The sequence below is a fragment of the Chelon labrosus genome (assembly GCF_963514085.1).
Source record: "Chelon labrosus genome assembly, chromosome: 5".
Lineage (NCBI taxonomy): Eukaryota > Metazoa > Chordata > Actinopteri > Mugiliformes > Mugilidae > Chelon > Chelon labrosus.
Window position 1 is genome coordinate 17,249,461 of NC_140341.1, and position 17,275 is coordinate 17,266,735.

The 17,275-nt window shown below is 40.8% G+C and overlaps 1 protein-coding gene across 2 annotated transcripts; it reads left to right on the plus strand.

Moving 5' to 3' along the window:
* Window positions 1-4,272: 4,272 nt before the first annotated feature.
* sp3a (sp3a transcription factor) lies at window positions 4,273-14,223 on the plus strand. 2 transcript variants are annotated; one of them, XM_084544464.1, is made up of 7 exons: window positions 4,273-4,423; window positions 4,821-4,915; window positions 5,281-5,376; window positions 6,780-8,016; window positions 10,220-10,406; window positions 10,498-10,694; window positions 11,637-14,223. In XM_084544464.1, exons 1-7 carry the CDS (start codon window positions 4,417-4,419, stop codon window positions 11,927-11,929), a joined length of 2,112 nt encoding a protein of 703 aa, XP_084400590.1. In that variant the 5' UTR covers window positions 4,273-4,416; the 3' UTR covers window positions 11,930-14,223. The 2 variants fall into 2 exon arrangements, with proteins under 2 accessions (XP_084400590.1, XP_084400591.1); XM_084544465.1 differs by lacking the exon at window positions 5,281-5,376 and having other exon boundaries at window positions 11,637-14,222.
* The last annotated feature ends 3,052 nt before the right edge of the window (window positions 14,224-17,275 follow it).

The window sequence follows — 17,275 nt, forward strand, 5'->3', positions numbered from 1 at the left end:
CTGTCAGCACCATCAATCAAGCGGTGCCACTCTGCCCCGAGGCAAACCACAGTGGCATCAGACCAAGAAGGACACAGAGTGGAAAGCTGGCTTTAAAACACACACACACCCAACAAAACAGACCGCGGCCTGCTGTTGTAAATCACACACACACACCAAAGACCTTTGAAGAGTACAAAAAAGAGGAAGAAAAAAAGAACACATGAGTTATAACAAATAAACATATAAATAATTATGGCATTTTTCAGAGCAGTAACTATGCACAAGGGATCGCGTTGGGAAATGGTTATTATACTGTATGGTATTATTACGGAGAGGAAATTATGTCTATTTTGGATGACAATAAAAGTGTTGCCATGTAGTTATTGTAGCTATTGTGTGAATTCTCTACACAGAATAGATGTGGAGTCGATATAGAACCGGGATTTGACTAAAATAACGCTTCATGTTCATATGTGAGGGTTTATGCGACAATTTCCTCTCATTTGTGCTGCAGTAGCATGACACAACTTAGTGCTTGGATTTATTGCTCTCACTGTCAGGGTGATAATACAGTGTCAGTACAAGGCTGAGTGCAAGAAATGCCATAAACAGCTCAGAGGAGGTTTAGAAGGGAGTGTTTAAATCATAATCTATGGAATTTATTTCTCTTCTTCTCCACTGTAATCGCAGCAAAAGTGACTTTTCCGTACCATTGCGGCAGCATATAACAACACGCCGTAATATTTTTAAGATCAAATAAAATGCAGCAAAATATGATTTAATTTAAAAGGTTTATTGGCACATAGTAAACAATACACAGATAGATTACCCTTGCTCAGTTCCTGTGCAATAACCCGAGGATAACAACGGTGCATACTGTGTATTACTGCACAGTATACCAGTTGTGCATGTACATTGTGTCCTATACATGTTAGTCTAGACGGGCTGCATATAAACCAACAGTGGCCACTTAATTAGGTACACTTGTATGATGTGTGGCAGTTCAGTCATACAACTCTGGCCTTTATTTGCATTTTTTGCTCTTGGATTAAAAGTGTAAAAGTGATTCACTGGGCTGTTTTATATTGACAGTTGTTCCTAAAGGTGGCAGAATATTAGGAACACCTCTTAACTGAATACAGTCTAGTGTAACGCCACATGATTTCAGTGATAAACATTAGAAATTGATTAAAGAGCATCAAACAACCCATAGTTTAATAGGCATCATGACTTTATAGACATTAAATTGAACAGTTGTACCAGATAGGTGTATTAGTGGCCAATCCAGCAATTTTATAACGACTTATTCAGTAGTCTTTACACTCTCGGACACTTGTGCTGCATGCAATGTTGCAGAGAAAATCTCACACGCTCTGACTTGAGAATTCGAAGGGTTTATTGCAACACAACAAAAAAGCTTACCGACCCAGGGCCTCAAAGATTTATACACACTTAATGCGTCGCCACAGAGTTCTCAGTACATTCCAGGAAAATGTATCTCTCCAGTACTTCAGCAAGACCAAATAAGTTTTTATTTTTTGTTTGTTTTACTAATTGTTAGCTTTTATACTTTCATTTTTTTTCTTGCAACATTTTGTCTGTATGCTGTTTGTTTCTTGTCTATATAGAAATATGTCTATATTTTATACTTCATACCTGTTACATTGTTTTGTCAAGTGATCTACTGAAAACTGGAATTCCAACTGAGCATCAAATTACATGGCTGACAAGGCTGATTCTTATCTTAAAGAGGGAAATGCATTAAAAATGATTATAAAAAGTTCTCATTTAATTGACCTCAACCCTTATTGTACGTGCAATTGTCAATTCTGGGTACGTCGGACAAAGAGGAGCATGATTGTTCCTGTCTCAGGTGCTTCAGACTTGTCTCCACACACATTTGATATTCCGTCCACACGTCTTCATGCTGCACCAGTTTCAATTTTCTCTCTCCTCTCAGGTCCCATTTACAGTGCCTCCAGTAGGGCAGTTTCTCTCCGTGGGGTCACTCTCTCTTGGACTGGCCTTCATGAAAACAACTGTCAATATGTTAATACAAAACACTCACAACCATTGTGGACTCACTCTGTTATCTTTCACATTTCTGCAATGTGTCACAACAGCAATGTCCACTACTAGAAGACAGTGAGGAAGGCTTTTGCACTGAATGGTAATGTTCTGTTTATAATTTCTGAACTGTTTTTGTTAATAAAGCATAGCATTTGTATCACATAATGCTGAGAGAAAAGGTCTGTGTTCATGCAGTGAGAAGGTCATAGAAGCCCCTATTTATAGTTATATCTGTCACACTGAATCCTTATAGATGTACTGAAACTCCCACTGGGTAATTGCTCTGCAGACTTCACAGATTCCTCTCATGAGGTGAATACAAGCTCTGTCAATACAATCTCATTTCCTTTGTTTGCAGCTCGAGCTGGAGACAACACTCGCAGGTCTGAAGACAAACACGATGGCAGTTACGTGTCTTGTGTAGGCCACTGTGTCCACCAAGGTGTTGCATTTGTGTTGCTTTTAGGATATTTGACTTTTCCCTTTAACTTGGAGGTCTTTGTAGAAATTGTTGATACGTTTCCAAGGACTCCTGGAGTAAGACAGACGTAGCTGCGAGGTTTTTCTAAAGCTGTTTCCATTGGCCTGTGTTTACCTGACACTTGGATTGACAGCAGAGTGATTGGAAATATCCACCATTCACCGCCGTGAGCTCCTGAGTGCACGGAAAGTGCTTTTGTAGTCTGGCTGTAATGGGCCAAGTTTGAATTGAAGGTTGGGAGAAATAGCCTCACTGCGGTCGCGCACTGTGAGGAACTGACACACCACAAATAATACTCAGAAGTGGGGTCCTGATAGCATCACAGCCACAGAGCAGATACAATAGCATGCAGGCTCTCATTTCAATGCACTTTCACAATGTTGTAATGTGCACAATCAGATGGAGGGGAAGAAATCCAGTCAAATACAAACTCAGATTCTGTCTTGACTTTGTTTTTTGTTTTTTTTTCCACAAGTTATCGACTCAAAAACTCTCAGGCTTGAAAGAAGAAGAAAGTCCCACTATTAGCTTGCAAAAACACATGAGAGCGAATATTAAAGCCACTATGGGAGAATTCAGACTCATATTATCACATGTCATCAGCATTAATAGTGTAAATATGTTTCGTAAATTTAAAAATAGAGAAACGGCAGTAATTCGCTGGCTCGATATCAGTCATTTGAAGAATCCATAGTAACTGTGTTTTCATCCATGTCATTATCAAATTCACTATTTCCTCTACTTAAATCAGTCACACCAGGCCACCAACTCAACTTTAAAGCCAATACACGCTAACTTAAAGTTATTAATGCTGTAAAATATCACATTTTACTTCAGCCAATTTCAAATATGACAAAAGGAGGTATTGGATCTGGTATGGGATCCCTGAGTAGTGGTACCAGCGGGAGGCTGCAGTCCATCAGGACTAAAACCTCACACAGACGGTTTATTCTCATCTGTGAATAGTCACCCCCTCACACACACACCTGGACTCTTAACCAGAAGTCACTATAAACACTTTGTTTCTTTACAATCCCTGTGCAATCTACACAGTTTCCTTTCTATTTATAACAGATAATTTTCTATTTCAATCCAGACTTTTTCTTTCTCACTAAGACCTATATTTATTCAACCAAACACCATGAACAAAATCACTGAGCTTAAGAGGCAAAAAAATCTGATTCTGATTCTGATCAAAACTAATATTATTTATGTACTTGGAAGTGTTGTGTTTTCACACTTAATCACACTTAACACTCGATAAACATCTCGATAAATATACTGTTACTAGAGTGGTGCCAAACAGATGATTTTAAGATATTCATAACCCTTTTTGCCAAAAGATAAAAATAGAATAATAGGTTGATTTGCAAGACCAAATAATACCTTTTCGTAAAAAGTTATGTGACAGTTTGTGTTTGGCAAATAATTTGTCCACTTGTTATATTACAGTGTTTTAGGCTTCAAGCATCCTTCTAAGTTTACTTCACTGGTAACAACAATATAACTGAGTGAGTACTAAGTAAACCATGTAACTTCAATGCCCGCTGCCAGTAACACAGTAAAACTGTAAATGCATAATAAACAGGAAAAGAATCCAACAAAGGATGACTGACAGGTGGGCTAAGAAATAGAAACACGGTGTGAGAAACTGATAACCAATCAGCTTTGAGCAGGCAGGCGGGACTTCCGGTGTGTGACGCAAATACTCCCAGTCAACAGTGGAGGCCCCACCCTTTGTGTTACCTACCGCCCGTCAATCAAAATAGAAAAAAATCTGACAGTTATCACCAATTTCTTCGCGTATACAATCAGTATAATTTCCTCATCATGTTCGGCGGCTTGTGACTGTCAGGAGCCTCCGGTTTACAGCAAGCCACGCAATGACTGGTATGTAATATCTACTGCTCCTCACCCACGTATGCTAACAAGCTATCTCAGGCATCTACTAGCTAAATTAGCTCGCTAGCGGGCTAACAGGCATTCCTGTCGGTGATATTGCTAATCATCGCCGGCTACGTTAGCAGCCGTAGCTGACGCTGCGCTCGTTAGCTTAGCTAACTGTGCTAGCTTGTTTAGGATACATCACAAGTAAGCCCTCCCTCAACTTGTTATCAGTGTTTCTTGGATGTTAGTACCATTGGCGCTGAGGTTGCAGCGGTTTACCGATGTTATAATAACGTTACAGATGTTTGTAGTCGGTGTGTGTCTCGGGGTTGCTTAGCTAACGTTAGCTTCGGCTGCTCTCGCATTAGCTAACCTATAACTTGTGATTTTCACTTCACAGCCCCAGAACAGCCGATGAAAGATGCTATGACTGCCTTGGAGGTGAACAGCAGTCAGGGCGACTTCATACAGCAGGAAGAAAGCAGGGGCAACCAGGTAAGGTTTACCTCTTGGTCTTATGACTATCATACGTCGTTGCTGCGTTTTTAGTACCCAAGTCGTGCCTACTGAAGTTCACTCATTTCAAACTTGGAGGGGGTCTTGTGCTCTGATTTGAACCTCTCAGGCAACTCTTCCTCTCAGGCTGTTTACAAATCCCGCCTCTTTTGCTGGGAGTGACTCCAGAGACAGACCTAAACATTATTTGGCTGTTATCTTTGGTGCTGCCTGAGGGGCTCAACAAGAAAGTCCTTTTCACTTTCACACTTTAGTCACTCTTCAGCAGTGAGTCACACTTTCTGTGTGGCCCCAGACTAATGGCCGCCCACTTTCTTCCTTTTAAACTTGCCCGTTCTGGGTAGGACTCTCAGCCGTCACCCCTCGACCTGCTAGCAACGACCTGCACTAAGGTTGGGTCACCATCGTCAGAGGTGGACAGAGGTGCTGCCGCTGATGTGGTAAGTCAGCACCTCTGCTGCATCTGATACAGTTTTAGCAGAATTGAAGGCTTCAATCAGAGCTGAGCAAAACAGACGGAAGAGTAGTGACATTGTTTTTGAGATCGTAGCCACTGCATCCTAACAGGGGGAAATCTCATTGGTACAACTGGGATATATATACTACACTGGGACACACTCAGGCAGGGCATCCATATCCTTCAGGTCATAAGATAGGTCCTAAATAGATGATGTTTACTGAAGCTAAACCCTCAGTGTAACCAGGCCTGCCACATTTTGAATATGCTTCATGCTTGATCTGTTTTGGACTCATGAAACAGAAACTAACAGCTGGGTCAGTATGTATTTTGATTGTTCCTGTTGCTTTAGATTTTGCATTTGATGAATTTGGCCATCATCGGCTGTGTACATATGTATTAGCTGCCAGGACAGTCCGCTGGATAAGGATTTCTTTTTATGCCAATTTTTTTGTTGACAATTTAGGATAATGTAGATTAATTTATATATGTATTTTATCACACAAAGTCTTCTTACCAGTATGCTGTATTTGCCAAATTGTTTGAGTGCAGTAGTGAAGACTTCTGTGATGCTCAGTCAGATTTTATTCTGGAAGGTCGTTGTAGTGTGAGCTTGGATTACAACTGGACAATGACATGATGGGAAAAAAACAAAGATGTCAGCAAAGATGCAATTTTTGTTTATCATATTTTCCTAAGAGAAAATTGTTTGGTTGTGTTTTGGTTCCATTTCCAATTGGTCCTTATTGATTGATGTATTCAACCAGAGTGCAAATGTTTCTTTATTCGTGTTCACGTTCACGTTTAAGCAGTTGTAAGAGAGTTTCATTTCATTTGTAGCAACATGGCAAAGTAGAGTATATAAGTAAACATGCTCTGCGCTGTGTTCATGCTGCTCTTGTTTTATAGTTGACATTAACTCAGGCGTGTTTGCCACTTTGCCACCGGAGAAGATAAATAAAACCAGTCGGTTAGTTCAAGCATGTGGTGTTGTCGGCAATCAAAGTTTCTCTGATGTGTTTGTGTAGAACTGAGGAAGTAGGATGACAGGCCGTCAGCATTGTCTGATGTTTGAGTTACCTGTCAGGCTTCAGGTGCGACCGTAGGACCGCAACCCTCAATCTGCTGTGATTCGTAATAAATAATACACAGAAGTACTAAAATACCAAGGGAATCACAACAAAGGTGTGAACACCCATACATTAAGGTAAATATGAACAACATACAGGTGAAACAAAATATTCCTCAGCTTAAACCGACCCAAAGAATTGTTCTCATTTAGGTCTGTATTTCAGATGCTGATTTCTTTCTTCCAGATGATGATCTCTGTACAGACTTGAAAAAGATGCTTACTCTCGTTTTAATGTCATTCATTTTCTTTCTTAGACATCAGATCTATCTACACAGCTAACTGGGACTGACAAATGGGAGGTGTTAACCCCAACAACAACAGCAAAGGATGAGTCTGGAATAATACAGATCCAAAGTCAAGGAATATTTACATCAAATGGACAGTATGTTCTTCCTCTTCAGAGCTTACAAAGTCAGCCAATCTTTGTGACGTCAGGAACAGATGACTCCTCTGCCAATTCAGTGCCTAACATTCAGTACCAAGTAATTCCTCAGATTCAGACAGCAGATGGACAGCTGAGCTTCTCCACGTCCGGCGTGGAAGGACCAACTCTGACTCAGGATGCCACGGGGCAGATTCAGATTTTGCCTGATGGAAGCCAGAGTCTCCATGTGACATCAACTGCAAGCATCCTTAACAACAACCAGAACCTCATATCACAGACTGGTAATGTCCAGCAGATCCAAGGGGTTTCTATTGGCAGCTCCACCTTCAACAACCAGGGCCAGGTTGTTACTAATGTGCCTGTGGGTTTGCCTGGGAACATTACCTTTGTTCCTATTAACAGCATAGACTTGGACTCCCTTGGCCTGTCTGGTGCTCAGACTATAGCAACAGGAGTCACTGCTGATGGCCAGCTAATTATGACAAGTCAGCCTGTGGATGGCTCAGAAAGTCTGGCTAAGACAGACGGTCACCTCTCACAGACACTTGTAAACGACTCAAATGCAAATGCTGAGCTATTTGTGCCAACGTCTTCCTCTCAGCTTCACGTTTCATCAAACGAATCAGGTCTGCTGACGCAAGATGCTTCGTTATCATCCGTGGCTACAGAGCAAGCCGACTCAAGCTCTGCTCTGCAAGAAGGCTTTATCCAGCAGAATCAGGAGCAGAATGTCCAGGTGTCCTCAGCTCAGTCCATCATCCAGCTGCAGCAAGTTCCTGTTCAGACCACCAACGGTCAGGTGGTTCAGTCAGTGGCGACAGGTGGGCAGAGTCTGCAAAACGTGCAACTGATCAACCCAGGAACGTTCATCATCCAGGCTCAAACGGTTACGCCATCGGGCCAGATACAGTGGCAGACCTTTCAGGTTCAAGGGGTGCAGAACCTTCAGAACCTCCAGATTCCCACCACACCACCCCAGCAGATTACTCTGGCACCAGTCCAGACTCTGTCCCTGGGGGGCATTAGCACAGGGCAGATACCCAACCTGCAGACAGTGACGGTCAACTCAGTGGCCCAACAGGAAGGCAACACAGACACACATGGAGGTACAGTAGAACTATTTATTATCAAAATATACTCAGGAAAAGACCACTATGATGGACCTAGATGATTAGTTCCACTGGTCTGACTGTGACGGTGTCTACAGACTTGTTAAGGCTTTATTGACATGCAACTTTCATGTTTATTTAGTTGCATCTTTAAGTGTGCAACAAATTAGACCTTTACTTGATCTTAGTACATGAATTTTGTTGATCTTTGGCAATTCCTAGCATAGTAGCGGTCTAAACACCTGAGTGTTCAGGGCTTTTTAAATGTTTTAAAATAAGAATGATCTGTAATTGATTATTTTAAATGTCATAATTATGTGCTAATGTTCTTAATTTTTTTTATTTGCATTTTTGCCTCCTACTCCTACCACTTTAATATCCCCCAAAAAGTCTTTCTAGAGTAAATGGCTTTTGAATTGCCATAATATACTCAATTACAGCAATTATTGCAATGAAAGTGAATGGAAATTTGTTTTTGGTGTTCATAGCAGTCAGTCCACTGTGACTGTGTCTGTGTACGCAGTGTCACAACTCTTGTCAATCACACTTTTTTAAAAACATATAGTGTGTATTGTATGGTATATATAAAAAAAAAAAACATTACTGACATTAGTTTAATTGTTAATAATTTTTATTTTTTTCCTACTCATCAGTTAATAGGCCTTTTCACTGAAGACATGTTGACATGTCACTGCATGAAAGCACACATGTAAATATTAAAATGAACAATGACTGAATTCCATTTAGCTGCTTAGGATTCAGGATCCCGAAATTGTGCATGCAGGCACACTGTCACACTGTCACCGTTTGCAGGGACATTTGAATGGAGCAGAATTATCCCTAATGTTATTAATTACACCTGTGCTTTTCCGCCTGTGACAGGTCAAAACGTCTGATGTAAAAATTTCCTATAGTTTAGCCTATAAAATAATGACCATTTCAGATCAACAGTTGCTTATTTCACCTGGCCAGCAGTCAAAAGAAAAAGTTTCTGAAAAGCAAAAAGGCTTCAGTTTTGAAAAAATATCAAAGAAAGCAAAGGCTGTGTTTTCTTTTCTGATAATTCCCGAACCAAAGCACCCCAAAACATGATGCTGCCACCTTCGAGCGTCATGGTTGGGACGGCATCCCTTTTTTCCTCCAGACATAATTATGGTCATAATGGCCGAACAGTTCCAACAGACCAGGACATTTCTCCAGAAAGTAAGATCTTTGTCTCCATGTTCAAACCATAGTCTGACTATTTACAACGGTTTTGGACCAGTGGCTTCTTCCATGAGAAGCAGCCTTTCAGGTTAAATTGACGTTGGACTTGTGTAGGTATATTCATATTTCTGTACTAGTGTTCTCCAGTATCACAAGGTCCTCTGCTGCTGTTTAAGGACTGATTTGTGCTTTTCATGCTATAGTACGTTCATAGCTAGAAGACAGAATGCGTGTCCTTCCTGAGTAGTATGATGGCTGTGTGCTCCCAAAGTGTTAACATTTGTGTAGTGTTCTTTGTACAAATGAACGAGATGCCTTGAAGCATTGCTCCTAATGATGAACTAGACTTGGAGGTCCACAATTTGTGTTTTTGAGCTCCTCGCTGATTTCTTTTGACTTTCCAGTGATGTCAAGCAAAGAGACACTGAGTTTGAATGTGGGCCGATACAGGTACACCTCAGATTTACTCAAAAGACGTCAGTTCGCCTATTACAAGCTCCTAAAGCCGTGTTTAAAGGCGCAGGCAGCTGAGTGAATTTCAAACTTCTGACCGACTACATTTGTGATATAGTGAATTATAAATGAAATGATGTATCTGTAATCAATTGTTGTAAAATTCAATGCCTTTTGTCTCAACAAAACGCATTGTTCATATCCTTAAAGCAACTTTAATCCTTATGTAATTATAGCTGTCGAAACATTGTAATAACATTTTCATTTGTTTAAAATTGTAGTTCATCCATTCATTTTCTGCTACTCATGTGAGTCTAGAAGTCCACGGGTACTCTTAATTAAGTGTCATTGATACATTTTTTCTTTTTGGCACTAATCAAGTAATTATTTCCTCACTGGGCTTAATATGGAGTGGAACGAGTTAAATCTGCTGCCATGATCTGTCAGTCACACACGGTTACAAAGAAGCTGTCACTGTTGAGGCTTTTTGGCAAGTTATTACTAGAGTCTTTGTTGATGTTAACACTTGCATTCATTTCAGACATTCAGATTAAGGAAGAGCCCGACTCTGGGGACTGGCAGCTAAGCACCGACTCTACCCTGAACACAAGTGATCTCTCCCACCTCCGGGTCACGCTGGTGGATGAAGAGGATCAGCTGGGCCAGGAGGGCAAGAGGCTGCGCAGAGTGGCGTGCACTTGCCCTAACTGCAAAGAGTCAGGTGGGAGGTGAGTAAAGCGTGACTCTTACTGGCTCTTGAATGCGTATAGAAAGAGAAACATCTCCTGACATTCGGTGTCCCTACTTGTTTTTTATCAGGGGATCCAGCACGGGGAAAAAGAAGCAGCACATCTGCCACATCACTGGCTGTGGGAAAGTATACGGAAAGACGTCGCACCTGCGAGCACACCTGCGCTGGCATTCAGGGGAGCGACCTTTTGTTTGCAGCTGGATGTTCTGTGGGAAGAGGTTCACACGCAGCGACGAGCTGCAGAGACACAGGAGAACACACACAGGTGCCCTTTCTTTGCTCCCTCCGTGTTTGCACATCAGGAAAACATCCATAAAATCAGTCAAATTTGTTAATTTGTGCCCTGCAAAGTGTGAGTCATGTAAGAAATAACAGTGTTTGTCCCCCTCCGGATTTACATGTAAAATGTCAGGGTAGCACTGAGGATCACTATGAAAAACGCATCCAAATTTCACAGACTTGGCTGTAATTTCCCAGCTCGGAATGAGCTTTAAACTGTTTGTTCTGCAGTCTAATTAGCAGATTATGCAAAAAAAAAATCCCTATTACATTAGAAGTCAGCTGTAGCTTTCAAGAGTTTCGCTTTTGTTTTTTGTTTTATCCCCTGATTCTGTTTAGTCTTTTAAACAGTCGGTTGGAAAGCACAGCTGAAGAGATTAACTCCCTGTCAGTGTAGAAAGCTGTAACATAAGAGAAATCCAGCTAAATGTACCGACACGGCCTAATGATATACTATATCTGATGACACTTAATGCCAGGACAGACCTTTGAGAGGGATATCAGCACTTGGTCACGCTGTTGTTGTGTTACCCTACCATATCATTGGCAGAACGAGACCTCTGACAAGACGGACTAAAGTAGCATTTCATTACGCTGTCAGCGGCTAGATATGAGCGGCTGGCATTCACAGTTAAACTTTTGAAGTGCATATTGAATAATTCTAGGCTTCTAATTAGCAGTAATTGTAATCAAATATCAGTTTGTCATTTTTGATTGGCATGAGGCAACTAATTCCAATTTAACAGTCGACCTATGCATTTAGTAACAGTACACATTAAAAGTCTACCTTATTAGTATTTTACGTTACATCTAAGTTTATTTATACATTAAAGAAACTACCTCCTATATGTCAGGTAATAGTAGACTTGCTCTTCAGATGTATTCAGCACCAAACTCCATCTTACAAACTATATTTTCTCTCTGGCAGGAGAGAAGAAGTTTGTCTGCCCCGAATGTTCCAAGCGCTTCATGCGGAGCGACCACCTGGCGAAGCACATTAAAACTCATCAGAACAAAAAAGGCGTGAACTCTGGCAGCGCTGTGGTGGCCTCGATGGAATCCGCGGGGTCCTCAGACAGTATCATCACCACGGCAGGCGGGACCACCCTCATCCTCACCAACATCCAGCAGGGCTCTAGCAACGCCCAGGACATCCTGGCCAACGCGGAGATCCCTCTGCAGCTCGTCACCACGGTAGCGGCCAGCGAAGTCATGGAGTGATTTCCGCTCCACTTCTACATGAACTTCTACAACCTCTCCCATACTGTATACTCCTACCTGCATTTTTATTCAAGTTTTTGAAGGAAAAATTATAAATATCTATAAATATATATATTTTAACACAGAAATAGTCCATTCCTCAGTTTTTACTGGGGAAATACAACACAAGTGGGGGCGTAAAAGGAAAAAAGGTGGTAAATGACGTTGCAGTAAATACACAAGGAAATGCCTTATTTTGTACAATATTGTGTAGTTGGAAATTCCACTTTCTTTTAAATCTACTTATTTGTTAAATATGTGTTTCACATAAAGAAGTATTGGTATGTTCTTTCTCTTTCCTTTTCCTGATGGTATAGTTTGATGCTATTCTTATTTAGCAAGATTTGTCCCATACTCCTTTGAGCAAAGACTAAATCTCGCAGCAGAACTAATTTTATCCAGCTGAGGTAAAATCACAGCTTATGTCCATGCAATTTTTTCACGTTATTTTGTTATTTTTAATCTTTTATCATGCATTCTTGTGTCCTTGCAGTCTTGCTTGCAAAGCCCTCCGTCATTTTATTTTTTACAACTTTGCCCCCACCTTCTACATTTTGCAGGTGAAAATAGAAAAACAATCAAAATTTTGTATTTTAATTCCTCGTGAACATAAACTGTTGATGCACATTATTTGCTTATGAAATATTTTGACTGAACAGCTATTTATATATTGGGCTTTACATAGACAATGCATTTGTGATATTGAAGGTCTAGAGTATTTCAAACGGCTCCACCAACTGTAATTCAGACGAGTTTTTTTGTAAACCATTTTTTTTGAAGGAGGAGGATGACGTGTTGTAATATAAAGAGAAAAAAAAGCCATTTTTTTGGAGGTAATTGCCAAATTTGACAACAAACTCAGGGTGACTTGTGACTGTGCGATGAAAGTAGAGTTAATCACCCCTGTAGCTTCTCGGGCCATCCTGGGATATTGTGAAGAAATGTTACCTGTGCTCATTGAATCCTACTATGTTGTGGAAACAGCTTTGCAGAATTTCAGTCCTTAACAATCTGTGTATTACTGTAAGCGGTACTATTATTATTATGATTTTTTTTTTTTAACAGCACTGTTCTTATCACTTTAAAGTCATCGTTCATCCTTTTGTATAAAAATGTTTGTACTTCCCAAGAAACTGTCCATTTCACCCACCGTCTGTAAACGTATCAGTCCCTATGTTGTTTTGCTTTCGCTGTATGTTACATTGCCCTCTTCCACCTTGTCTTTTTATCTTATTTCTGCCCCCAGACTTTTGAAATGATTACACGTGCGCACTGAACAGTGAATTTAATCGTGGCATATTTGTTTTTTTTTTTTCTTTTAAGACAATGAAAACCATGTAACATGATCCTCCCTTGGCCACTTAGTTTCTTACAGGAGATTTAACTTAGAGCAAGATGCTCCTCTTACCCTGTACTAAACACTAAAGGTTTATCCTCACTCCAATCCTCTGTATAAATATGTCAATATCGATATAAATCTTTATGTTACACTTGAATGTTATTTCATTTAGCTTTATTTTAATGTATCCTTGTTGTACCATGTCTGCTCTGTGAGAGCAGTTTCATGATTCATACTAAAATGACTAAACGTGACACAAGTTTCTCATCGCACCTTTGTCTGTTTTTCTGAAGACATGTCAGCGCAGAGGTTCATGCTCCCAGCACGGCTCACCCTCTGGGTTAGTAGTCCAGTAGATGTCACTGCAGCCAAGGGAGCAGGACCAGAGGTATGTTTGACCCCTTGACCTTCCCCCCGTGAAGTGCCGCTGAGATGAAGACAGGAGCCACGGAGGCCAAAAGGAGGCGCAGACCCTCAATTAACCACAAGTTAATGTCACACAGAAATGTCAGCAACATATTCTGCTGCTGGAGAACAAAGTAGTATCTCATGACTTTGAACCAACCCCACAGAGACATGAGAGGTCTCAGACAGCTCCTCAATTTGACCTGGATCCATGAGTGAATTATAAAGAAACGCCTTTTAAATGAGCAGAAAAATCTAAAATGTGCAAACGTGTCAATATTATTTATCATAAATAGTAATTTCTAACTATTTTTGAAGAATTAACCCAATATTGCCAGCCCACACACACGCTGCATCACTGTCTGTACCTCTTTCACTAAATGGGACATTTTACTAATTAGCTACTGATGCTATTTTATTCTTTAATGATGAAAAGACTGCAGCATAAGGGGGTTAAGAGCGTATTATAGCCTACCTGGTTTTAGTGCCTGTGAACACAATTAAAACGGTAGTCTATGAAAAGCTTTATCTGCTAAATCTGAGTGAATAGCACACGCTTTTTGAGTCTTAGTCAGTTTTTGTGAAAACGAGCCGGTGAACGGGGCCTGTAATGTTAAAAAAAGAGGACTCGTCCGTTTTGTCATTTGCATAATTTAATGAATCCAATTCATTGTAATGCAATACCAAGTGCACCAGGAACATAGAATGACAGTTTGAGTTAATGAAATGTGTTAACGGTATCATCATTTACTTGTATGTTAATTAGTCCAATTAATTTCCCCTGCTCGGTAATCTGAATATTGTAATAATCTTTGCTCCCCTGCAGGAATGAAATCTGTGATGCACAGACCTCAGGGACAATCTGAACCCAGAATCGTGTTTTTTTTTTTTTCTTTCTCAGTCGTGAAGAGTTGATTTGAAAAACCTGAGTGCCTTGAGATATTTTTTTAAGTCTGAGATTTTTTTTTTTCTTTTTTGCTCGAGCGTCGTTTAACCACCGGTTGTGTGTATGATCTGCTTTTTATGATGCAAATCATACTCCGGCATTGTCCGGTATCAGAACCAGGACAACTTTGTTGTGCTTGAAAAAGTGCCATTGCCTTGTAACGAGACCCGTTTCTTCTGGCTGGTGTAGATAAAAGCTGCCATAAGTGGGGGATCCTCCCAGGCAGCTCTGCAGGTTAAAGGGAGGAAGAAGAGATCGGGCGGCTGCCGAGCGTGACACTCGCCACACTGTCACTTCCACTCACCACCTGTATTGGAGGAACTTTGTCAACAAGCTCCTCCATTTATGTTCCTACACGTGTAGGTCACATCACACGTCTGTAATAGCGAGAAGAGCTTTTAGCGGCTCAGTTAATGATTCATGAGAGGAACCTTTGATTTATACGTCTAGATCTTAAACAGAAAAAAAATCAAAGCCTGTTGCGGCTTTGATTTGGCGAAACCACCATGTTTTTGCAGCGCGGGCTTTGTTGCTCATTGTAGCTGACGCCTTTTGAACATTATGTGAACCAAATTTTGCAAAACAAGACAGAATTCAACTTATTTTGGAGAGGAGTGCTTCATCAATTACCCCGTCGTCTGTGTTTTTGTGACAGGCAGGTATCGTTTGTTGTTTGTGCGTTTTCATTGTACCAAATAGCTGAGCAGTTTTTGAATAGCGGTGTAATTGTACGCGGTGCTCAACTTTTCTTCCAATTCATGTGCAAAATGCATAAATACAATAACTATGCAGAGGGAGAGGAACACTGTAATCATGCAATAACATTTCCAACTGTATGTGTGATAGAATTCAAAATGCTATTGGGATTATGGTTCTTAAACCATTGGGAGGTAATGTGAACTGTTGGCAGAAATGACTTATTTCATTATGCTGTCCCAAATATACGAAATACTTCAGCGAGAGGGCTGCTTCTTCCCTATCCGTGCCCAATTTTAACTGTTTTCCCCCAGTTGTTGAAGGATAGGCCTGCAATTTTGCAAAATGACTATTATTTGCCTTTCTCAAGGAATCAACAACTTGAAAGTACAGTGCAATGAATTGTTGGAGTTCTGCAGCTGCATTCATTTAAAACATGTCTATTTTTATTTATTTTTTCAGACACATCTCGCAGGACTTAAAGCATAAAGCCTTTATTTGATTTTCTTTTGGATATGAAATGCAAGTCTCCTTATAAGTGAAAAGCACTTACCGCCCTGCTTAATATTTTGTTTACAGCAGGGTACTTATGTTGTTTTTCTCTTAAACCATTAGGACATTTGAAACTACATTTGGACACTACACAAGTGTCTTGTGTTTCTACATTCCTGACACATTCTTGCCCTTGATCAACTGCAAAAGGCAGACAATAGTGCAGATCATTTTCTCCAGGCAAGGAAACACAGCATGGATCAACTCAATAACCTGATATTCCCTGTCTTCTGAATGTGGCCAATTTAGCAGAAGGTCAGTGCCTTTTTTTTTTTCTTCCAACTCCCGAGACTATTTGGTGACCTCCCTCTGGAGCCCCAGCAGGACCAGAGGAGACAAACAGAATCGCTAGAAAGTGCTCGTGTTGACATTGCGTTAACGTCTGGACTTCTCAAGGTGAACAGATACCTGGTGTGGGCTATTATGTTAACGTGGTGGCCGCGGCCTGCAGTCGCAGGCTTGGCGATTCAGTCTCATGGGATTTTTTGGTCATTATCGCCAGCGTCGGGGTGGATGTTGGAAATTTAAAGATGAACACTGGGTAGAAAAGTATGGTGCACGTGTTTTGGCGTGGTTGCAAATCATCTTCCATCATCCTTTTATATGCAGAGGTGCCCTTCACAGCTTCAAATTAAACACCCTTGTCTCAGGGAAATTATGGTCTGGCTATGTTCTATTTCAAGAGGGTGGAATTCAGATCGGATCTAGCTTTCCTATCTTTATTCTGAAATTTCTCACTCCCACTGTTTTGCATTTATTGTATGTATCTTTTTTTTTTTTTTTTTTACCAGATCCAACTGTGAAAATTGAATCAACAACAATGAGACGCCGCCATCAAAATTTCCCACATTATGTTGTTCTTTGTGCTCACACGCAGTATGTGTCTGTTTTTAGCGGGGAGACAATTGCATAAGACGACGTCAGAGAACGGTGAGTAGATTAGCGAGGATAATTTTTAGTCATTCCTCACAGCAGTCATATAGCTTTCACTTTGTATGAAATAACTCTCTTTATTGTGCGCCTCAAGGTCAAACGGCTTCAACTTTCCTGGACTTGAGTCGAGGAAAAAAACGCAACTGAGTGTGCGCTAGGTATTTTCTTTTGGTGACAAGAGCTGGCCTTCAGCCCATCGAAAACGATTTCAGATATAAAAGGAGACGTTTTGTATCTGAAAATGTACATTAAACGGTGTCAACAACATCCCAGAGGTCAGAGTAGAGTCCCCATGGAGACTGAATCTGGCTGCTGCGCTCGGGAGACTCGACACCCCCCTGAGTGGCGGCTCTGTGATGGCTCTCAGTTTCTCTCGTCATGTCCCTGGCAGCTTTGACACAGGTAATATGCATGCAGGCTGACAGTGCCTGGGATG